The 8,714-nt window shown below is 45.6% G+C and overlaps 5 protein-coding genes across 7 annotated transcripts in view; 1 reads left to right on the top strand and 4 right to left on the bottom strand.

Moving 5' to 3' along the window:
* LOC109534112 (ran-binding protein 9) overlaps window positions 1-2,016 on the bottom strand; it is a gene marked incomplete in the record, with an annotated part of 7,482 nt that extends 5,466 nt beyond the window's left edge. Inside the window, 1 exon segment of the mRNA XM_048667550.1 lies at window positions 1,588-2,016. Within this exon segment, the coding sequence (XP_048523507.1) occupies window positions 1,588-1,777 (190 nt within the window).
* The window catches only part of LOC109534156 (dimethyladenosine transferase 1, mitochondrial), a 179,795-nt gene that overhangs the window by 39,511 nt on the left and 131,570 nt on the right, over window positions 1-8,714 (bottom strand). The window lies entirely within an intron of this gene.
* On the bottom strand, window positions 2,121-3,289 carry LOC109534116 (SAP30-binding protein). The gene is made up of 2 exons (XM_019899676.2): window positions 2,857-3,289; window positions 2,121-2,800 (listed from the first exon to the last, which is right to left on the bottom strand). Exons 1-2 carry the CDS (start codon window positions 3,160-3,162, stop codon window positions 2,285-2,287), a joined length of 822 nt encoding a protein of 273 aa, XP_019755235.1. The 5' UTR covers window positions 3,163-3,289; the 3' UTR covers window positions 2,121-2,284.
* On the top strand, window positions 3,658-6,942 carry LOC109534115 (UDP-glucose 4-epimerase). Of its 3 annotated transcripts, none has more exons than XM_019899672.2 (8): window positions 3,658-3,738; window positions 5,190-5,320; window positions 5,376-5,515; window positions 5,572-5,685; window positions 5,740-5,919; window positions 5,988-6,101; window positions 6,156-6,333; window positions 6,387-6,942. In XM_019899672.2, the coding sequence occupies exons 1-8, from the start codon at window positions 3,659-3,661 to the stop codon at window positions 6,614-6,616; spliced, it is 1,167 nt and encodes a 388-aa protein (XP_019755231.1). In that variant the 5' UTR covers window position 3,658; the 3' UTR covers window positions 6,617-6,942. The 3 variants fall into 3 exon arrangements, with proteins under 3 accessions (XP_019755231.1, XP_019755233.1, XP_019755232.1); XM_019899674.2 differs by having other exon boundaries at window positions 3,662-3,748; XM_019899673.2 differs by lacking the exon at window positions 3,658-3,738 and adding an exon at window positions 4,640-4,888.
* LOC109534114 (28S ribosomal protein S5, mitochondrial) lies at window positions 7,069-8,714 on the bottom strand (the record flags this gene model as incomplete). Its single annotated transcript, XM_019899671.2, is given in 7 exon segments — window positions 7,069-7,326; window positions 7,385-7,547; window positions 7,600-7,799; window positions 7,853-8,083; window positions 8,137-8,364; window positions 8,423-8,548; window positions 8,607-8,714. Coding segments are annotated over 7 exon segments (1,283 nt in total), but the record flags the coding sequence as incomplete, so codon positions are not given.

The following is an 8,714-nucleotide window of genomic DNA, read 5'->3' as shown; positions in this document are numbered from 1 at the left end:
GAATACTTAAGCATTCAAAAAGAAAAATTACGATCTTTGCTTCAAATTACGAACATTTTTGATATCAAAAAAGTTCTCTTCTACAATTTTTTGATAAAAAGGCACAGCGGCAATGATGTTTTTTATCATTAACAGATAGTTACAGGTGGATAGCCCTTGTCAATAATAACAATAATTTGTCAAACTGTGACTTACTCTGAATTTCCTTTCACGAATTTGCGGATATGCGATTAGTTCAGGGGAAATGCTACAGTAACATGGCAGAAGCTGAAAGAACTCACGCCAACAAAGGGCTAGGAGAGTGGCTCCAGGAAGATAGTGGACGACAATTGATGTTCGGGTTCCAGGCACAGAGGAACAAATATTGGACATAATCGAATCAGGGCCTTGCAGGGGTACTCAGAGCACAATAACTGACACTTTACGAAGCACCAAATAAATACCGAGGAAGGGCTACGTTCCTACCACGTTTGTACGATACACTCAGCACAAGGAGATACAAATGGAGCAGGAGTTAATTAACTGAATACGAGAAGCTGCTTGATGAGAATGGATAATAAAGAGATTACACAGGCACTAGCTTGTTTGGAGTTAACCATTCAAATTTTTGGTGTTGTATGGTTTATTTTTAAACACCGATATTCGAGGTTATGCGAGCAGGTTGACATTTCGTCAACAAATATTGTTGAATTTACCGTTTATCCTTGTCTATCTTATTGTCAGTCTGTATAATTCCATAGTTACCGGAGTTTTAAATAATTACGAAGCATTTGCGCAATGTTAATTAGCCAGATTACCTTGAAAAACATTGCTGCCGTATTTCTGATATAGTGTTTCGCAAATTTCAGTTTTTAATGACAATTAATTTCTTGTACTATTTTTTCTGTACTCCTATAACAGCGCCAGACAACACATCCAGAGGAATGACGCCAATTTTGAATCACCCTGTATTTGGATTTTTTCCATATTTGGGCAAAGTCTGTTTACCCCTGAATTTACGGTACCTATTTCTGAGTCACCCTGTATATGGGGATGAACAGGCCACCTTTTGACAGACGGGCCTGAGAAAGAATCGGAAGCCGATTTTGGGACGTTTCGTGACAACTGCGTCGAAAATGCTTGCAAACAATATAAAAGAACAACAGACGACTTGAGTACAGCAGTAGTTCTCGTATCTGTTTGGAACAGCGGAGATGGTCCTCTGTTGATTGCAATTGTTATGCGCAGGACAGCTGAATCGCACGCAGCAAATTTTCCATTTTCAGCTGCTCTCTAAGCCATAACTCTGATTAACTGGAAGATTTTCAACTGTGGATACCCCCGCATGTGTCTGGCGATGTCGTCGAAGGAATCGCTTTTCTTTTTGCTCGCACCCGATACAATGAACCATCCATCCATCCATCCAGCTCACCCCGTGTCACAATCAGCTGATTTCTTTGTTTGGGCCAAGAAATGCCCTCGGGAAGGCCGTGGCAGCTACTGACACCACTTGAACCCTGTTCCAACTACTACCAAACGGGCCTCGCATCCTCGCCAACCCAACTGAGTACCCGAAAGACAGTCGCAACGCACCTTGAAAGTTCTCACCTTTGTAGTGGACACGGAGATTGCTTTGGGACAGTCCGATGTAGCCGTACTTCTCCTTGGGGCTCCAGGCGCGTGGCAACGGCGTCTTTTCCTCGTCTACTGCTGGATAGAGGCGATTCAAACGGTCTCCTGACTCAATCTGTACCCCATTCGACTCCATCACGTCTCGACCACTACTCACAATCGCCATTTCTGAACTCGACGAGACGTCACTGGTCCGTCTGCTCAAAATCAGCTTGTTCGACGCTGCCGGATTGAGCGCTGGCTTTATTGCTAGTCAATAAGACCGTGGATCAATAGGTCTGGAAACGTGGACTGCAGGATTTTCGGCAAATGTGCTCACCGTTAACAACAGCTGCCAGTCTGTTTGCCTTGCAAACTCAGTTGAAGCGCAGTTTGCCAACAAATACGCACCAGTAGCTTTGCGTTGACAGCAGGAAAATAGCAAGTGCGTGGCAATGCGGCCTGCACACAACTGCTAAACAGAGTGCTGCATTGGTAGCCCGTAGTTGGCAGAGGAGCAAAAGAGGACGCTGTATCTATCTATATATTTCACTTATTAACTAAAACGGGTTCACTGATTACACTGAGCATTTTCAGTGATCCCTTAATTATGCGACTTTTTACATACTCAAATCGGAATGAACACAGTGGCAAAAATAAAGCTATAATACAAAATAATTTTACAAACAAATATTTAAAGTTTGGGTTTCTTTGGTAAGGAACCAAATGCGGAAATAACCGTGCTCTTGGTTCCTGTCGCCGAACTGGTTAGTGTGGGCGGCGCCACTAGCCCCGGTTGGTTCAATTTGATCGCTCCTCCGCCTGGCATGTCCCATTTGCTCTTGCGCTTGTTCTTGTTGTCCTCGGCCTTCTTCGAGACCAGGTCCAGTTTGGATCTGCGCGCTTTCTCCCGCCTCTCCATGTCGGCCCTTTGCACATCCGACAACTCCTCGTAGTAGGACTCCTTGGACCATTTCAAAGGGTCGTATATGGTGGGAGGATAGTTGGTGCCTAGTTCGTTCAGCTCGCAAAATTGGATCAGTTTCTCATAGATGCTGGGATTCCGGAAATCCTTTCGCTTCTGGATCACCGCGTTCATGTCCATTTGTTGGGTTTGCATTTTCTCGTACAGTTTGGCCAGTTTGTCTTGCAGGTCGGCCGAGCAGCTGCCTGGCGGTTCTCCTGGTATCAGCATGTCTTCATCGTCAGCCTAGAAAATCATTTGATTAAATTCACATTCACCAACACCACTATTGTCTGTCTTACATTGATCACCGGTTCTTGTAGTTTGTCCTTATCGTTCTCCACCACTTTTTCCTGGAGTGGCTCGTCTTCAATTTCCACCTCGTCGTCGGAGGCAATGGTGTCGTCATGATAGGACACCAGCTTGGCCACTCTGGTAGTGGGCACGCTGGGGCTGCTGGGGATCGAACTGGGGGCGCTTCGGCTTCCCGACACCGAATCGGGGGGCGACTGCGAGTCAGTGTTTTCCACGTTGTTTTCCCTCTCGTCCTCTTCGCCTTCAGAGTCCGTGTAAGTGGCGGTCAACGAAGCCAAGGCAGACGTAGACATTTTCACACTTTAAATGCACTAAAAGCAGCTAAAAGTCTTCCAACAATCGACCAACGTTTGTAGCACGTTTGTAGTGTATCTATGCAGCAAAACATTGCGACTTTTGACTGCACTTCATTCAGTTGTCGCTCCAACTGTCAAATGATCGCGCTGTTGCCCATTTGGCCATGTTTCATGAAGGCCGGTATTTTATTCATTTGCATTAAATTTCAGATGGAACTTTTTCAATTAGATATTGATTGATGGGATTTTAGCCAGTTGAACTAAAAATTATTTTACTCTGCATCGCTGCTATTTAATTCAGGACTGTAATATATTCGCATAGTCAAGCCTAAGCCTATCAGACTCCTCGCCGCGTTGTCACAGCAAATCATTAGTGACGTTCAATGCTCATTGTACACAAACCCATCTTTCAACCTACACACGTATACAGTTTGTTGACCGAATTGTTGAATATTTCTTTGGGGGTTTTTAGAAAAACCAATGCTTTTCAGCCATGTTATCGTTGTTGTATAAGTCTACGTATGTGTTTGTCGTTATTTATTATGCCATAGTACCGCTGGGATACCTAACCAAGTAAGTGTCGGTAAGTTCTTTTTTGTATCAGTTTCAGCCCTTAATCGCCTACTTTTGAATACTCAATTGTACACATTGCACAGATGCGTTTGTGGCAACAGGCCCTTAGATAAATGACGCGACTTTGCCCTTTCATTGGGTTGAGGGTTTGTGCTCCTTATAATAGTCTTCATTGAGAGCAATTCTTGTGAAACTTAGCGAAATTCTCAAGGTTAAAAGATGCGCGCCACTTACCTAATTCATGTATAAATTAGTAAACTGTGGCTTTTCAAATGATTCACACCACACGTTTCGTGGCAACCTTTGATTAAATGTTTACACTTGCACCATCCGTCTGTATAATAAACATGGCCTGCGAGTTTTAAATATAGATAAATCCGCGTTTCCACGGCTTTTTTTTGCGAATTAATCGGCCCTCAATTGTGGGTGCGCTACGTGGTAACGTGAGGTTTCTGTTAAATGGAAGTAGTTTTTTTTTAATCTGGAAATAAAAGTGATTGTTTTATATTAAAAAGTCCTGTAAAGGTCAGTTGCTTTACTGCTTACAAACTAACCGAATGTATTCTTACTTAGTAATCTTAACACCTAATCTGATCAATAACGGCGCACTGAACTATAGAACACGCACCAGCCGATTAAACTTACTTCAATGCTCGCCCCTTTCACTGAACCACTCGGAACTTTGAATGATAAGTGCTGTTTTTAATTTACTTAACAGCAGAATCGGACTCAGCTTCAGTTTTTGAGATGCTTTATTGTTTCCCAGCGAAGGTTTTGAATCATCTAGATGATAACCCGCGGGATTAGAAGCTCCACTAGTCCCACTCTGGGCCCAAAGCCATCTAAGCTGATAAGCCCTCTCGATGGCGACCATGTAAAAGTAGCGTGAATTGATCTGTAATTGCGTTGAACGCCGATCGTTTAGCAGGGCTCAAGTGGTGCTGGCGATAAGATGGAATAAAATCGGTTTTTAATGTTTTTCCATAGCACTTGAAACGGTCGCACTTAATTTTCAAATAGCGATTTCTGTTATCAGCGCATAAACAAATGATTAAATGTATATTACGTTGACAGTGCCAGGAATATTTGCTCATTGGCGAGTAAAGTTCCAGCTAGACTAGAATTGCACACGTAGCAATTTTGTTTTCTGGTAAGAGTTTTTCTATATAAGCCCATACAGCTGCCGGCCGTTTTCATATTAGAGGGCCTGAAAAAAGTGAACTTTTCTCACCCGTCCAGTTTGAGGCAAAGTTTCGAATAGAGCAACGTGTCCGCCTTAGCATACATCTGCTGATTAAAAGTTAGAATCCGCTCATAATGACTGAAAACCGTGCAAGAAGGTTCCTTTTATTATATTTCCCTAATGAGGCCCAATTGACTCTCATCATACAAATGAAATTTTTTAATCACTAAGCCCAAATACATAGTAAACAATGCAAAAATGCCCATAGGTGGTGGGTATCCGATACTGATGAAAAGATGAAGGGAAATAGCACGATCTTGGTGACTGGCGGTGCCGGTTATGTGGGCTCGCATACTGTCGTAGAACTGCTTAAGAACAATTACTCAGTGATCGCTATAGGTCAGTAGCTAGGACGCAAACCGATGGCTTTGAAACAACGAATATGCATTTTCAGACAATATGGTTAACTGCTACGCTAAGGCGAACGACAAGCCCGAGGCGCTCAAAAGAGTCGAGCAGATCACCGGTGAAACGGTCACCTTCTATAATGTGGACATTCGCGACAGAGATGCTCTGGACAGAATATTCAAAGCGGTAAATACTGGCGCTCTCTCGCCGATACAAGAGTGCAAGTTGTTGGCCATTTTCAGCACAAAATCGACTCGGTTATCCACTTTGCGGCCCTAAAGGCCGTGGGGGAGTCCGTCAAAGTGCCCCTGATGTACTACCAGAACAACATTGGCGGCTCAGGCACTCTCTTTGAGGTAGTACCGCCCCAGTTTGCCAAAAATCCGCCCTCCCGCCACGAGGTGTTTTAGGTGATGTCGAAAAACGGCGTGAAAAAGCTGGTGTTTTCGTCCTCGGCCACCGTCTACGGAACGCCCCAATTCCTGCCAATCACCGAAGAGCATCCGACCGGGCAAGGATGCACCAATCCGTACGGCAAAACCAAATACTTTGTGGAGGAGATCTTGAAGGATCTTTGCACAAGTGACCCAGTAAGTTTAGGTCTGATCGCCCAAGCCTGTAGCTGGACCTAAACGGCAACGGCCAAACAACTTTGCAGGAATGGAAGGTGATTTTGCTGCGCTACTTCAACCCGGTAGGGGCGCACGAGTCTGGATTGATCGGCGAAGACCCGTCGGGGATTCCTAATAATCTGATGCCCTACATTGCGCAGGTAACCGGGTGCCATCAGTGGGCCACTGCTTCTCTATAAAGCTATTCCTTATAGGTGGCTGTGGGTCGCAGAGACAAATTGCACGTATTTGGCAACGATTATCCCACGCACGACGGAACGGGGGTTCGGGACTACATCCACATTACCGACCTGGCCATCGGGCACTTGAAGGCTTTGGAAAAAATGATGCAACCCACCTTCAGCTCTTGGACGGCCTACAATCTGGGAACAGGCAAGTGCTGTTCGCTTTTCCAGCCTCTTCAATGATCCGCGTTTTCGCTGCAGGCCGCGGCTATTCAGTGCTTGACGTGCTGAAGGCCTTTGAAAAGGCCTCGGGCAAGCCAATACAGTACGAGCTGGAAGGCCGTCGAGAGGGCGACATTGCCGAGTGCTACGCCGACGCATCGCTGGCCAGGACGGAGTTGAACTGGACAGCCACGCGGGACATCTTCCTCATGTGCCAGGACACTTGGAACTGGCAGCAGAAGAACCCGAAAGGCTTCCAAAGCCCCTAGGATAACTGCTATTGCTCATATACATACAGAGGGTGGAGGTGGTGTTCAAGCCAAGCCCAGTGCGTTGAAAATCATCTTCTGGCCATCGTCAAAGTGACCGGAGTTCGCTTCGACGATGTTTAGGGAGGGTAGGGTTCATTTAATCGTAAGCATTTAAACCGTTCTCGGGCATGTGATGTAAAGCATTTATCTTTCCTCAGGTGCTATGTATTAATCCCCCGGTTTGTACATAACTGTTTCAATTTAATTTATTGGGCCTTATTGTATATATTAGTCGTATTCATTTATTGCTTCCTTTTGGACAATGAATTGATCAAACACTAGAATCAGAAATTTTTTTACCCGAATACCTGCTCTGGGATATTTTGTTCAACATCGCATTTTGAGGCACAGCGATCCAAGGAGCTGCTGGTTTTTTAAATAATCATTTAGACAAAATAACGCAAATTGCCTTCATACTAAAAAACTCCATATATTATCTGTCTATTCCACCTCGTCCTCTGTCTGTTGCTCCTTCTTTGGCGGCCTGGTCTGCTTGCACTCTGGATATTTATCGGCTAAAAAGCTTCTCACTTCCCCGTACTCAGCAATGAGGTTCTTCCGAACCTCCGGTTGGTTTCGCAGTTTTTCCTGCTTCACCACGTATGTGTAGTAACTGGGCAGCTTGGTGTAGAAAGGCGCGTACTTCTTCTTCTGTAGAATCACTTTACCTGAAACGGCCCACTGTGAGTTTCTGTGAAAGCCAGGCAAGCGACTGGCCGATCATACCTTGGAAGCAGTACCGGTTAAAGTCCAGGATCTCGTCCTTGGAAATGTCTTCAGCTTTCTTGCACTCGCTAGGCGACGCCACCACTTTCGGAAAGTAGTTGTTTTCCTTACAGAACTGGACCAGGTGGAGGCCCTTTTCCTCTGCCATCTCCTCGGGACTTTTCTGCAAACCATTATTTTAGCTACAGCTCTGCCAAATAAACAAGGTAAACTACCTGTCTAATCAGCCCCAAAAAGAAGGCCTTGACCACACAGTTTACGTTGGTGGAACCTTCCACCTTGGCGTATAAGTTTTTGATACCGATAACTTCGCAGATGGTCTTGATCGCTCTGTGGCACCTCAGACCGTAGCCCTCGGGCTTTTGCCAGACGTAGATTTTTGTCGCTCCGAATTGCGTGAAGAAGTTGTGACACACTTAAATAGTCGGATCTTGATCAGTAACTTTAAATGGGGCGCTGTGAACTAACCTGTATGATTCTCAAACAAGCGGATATGCATTAGCTTTTGCGCAGAGCGGTTCTTGGCTTTTCTGAGAGCCACGCGGCCCTCCAAGGCCTTCCCCATGGCAAATCCGCCCAGCCCCTGTTTATTGCCGGTAACAACAAAAGCAGACAAACGCCGCTTTCTGCCGAAATTGCCTTTCATGATAACGATTGTCTTCAGGGCCAAGACCCGCGTGTCAAAGTCCGTGAATGTCTCTAAAAAGCGCCCCATACTATAAGTGCTGCTATTGACACATTCGGAAGCTTACCATCGCCGATTGGATCAGGAGGTCCCAGACTTCTACCCGGCATCTTGCTGCCGGACCAGCCCCTCTCCAAAGGAGTCAGTTTGGCAAACTTACGAAAACCCATCGTGTTTCTAAGCGCTATTAGCTTTTGCTCTCTGTCGGGGTCTTCCGGCAGTTGCACCTGCTCCACCAGCTCCTTGCCTCGGATTATGGGGGCAGACAGCCCTGGCCATACAATGTTGGCCTTACCTGAAAGCCGGGTACTCTGAGGCTTGACCAATTCCCACCCAAGCCTGCATAGACTTACCAACTCCGATGATTTGGCCCTTGTTTAGGTCCTTGATATTTTTCTTGGACACAGTTTTGGCTCGGCCCCTTTTCTTGCCCGCATTGCTCACCGTCGTTATACTTTCCCACAGATGTGAAGCGGGTACTAGAATTGCAAAACCACCCCATTTGAGGCGCACTTAACCAAATGATTCGGCTCTTACATTTGTTGAAGAAGTTAGTGTTTAGGACTGCACTGGTGGTCAGCAGGCGGGCCTGTGCTAATGTGTCTGGCCGCGTCAATAAGGGCGCCGGCCCATACTTTCGAATGG

This window comes from Dendroctonus ponderosae, unplaced genomic scaffold (genome assembly GCF_020466585.1).
Source record: "Dendroctonus ponderosae isolate FM_Combo_2020 unplaced genomic scaffold, Dpon_F_20191213v2 Dpon_F_20191213_6, whole genome shotgun sequence".
Classification (NCBI taxonomy): Eukaryota; Metazoa; Arthropoda; class Insecta; order Coleoptera; family Curculionidae; genus Dendroctonus; species Dendroctonus ponderosae.
The sequence above is the reverse complement of the archived record's forward strand: the minus strand, read 5'-3'. Positions and strand labels throughout refer to the sequence as shown.

What these genes read in the sequence shown, in the direction of transcription:
- LOC109534116 (XM_019899676.2), bottom strand. Translation starts at nt 3,162, where the DNA reads ATGTCTACGTCTGCCTTGGCTTCGTTGACCGCCACTTACACGGACTCT. An exon ending in TACAAGAACCGGTGATCAAT is followed by an intron (nt 2,801 to 2,856) that starts GTAAGACAGACA and finishes ATGATTTTCTAG; the next exon opens with GCTGACGATGAAGACATGCT.
- LOC109534115 (XM_019899672.2), top strand. Translation starts at nt 3,659, where the DNA reads ATGTTATCGTTGTTGTATAAGTCTACGTATGTGTTTGTCGTTATTTAT. An exon ending in CCGCTGGGATACCTAACCAA is followed by an intron (nt 3,739 to 5,189) that starts GTAAGTGTCGGT and finishes AAATGCCCATAG; the next exon opens with GTGGTGGGTATCCGATACTG. An exon ending in GCTCAGGCACTCTCTTTGAG is followed by an intron (nt 5,686 to 5,739) that starts GTAGTACCGCCC and finishes GAGGTGTTTTAG; the next exon opens with GTGATGTCGAAAAACGGCGT.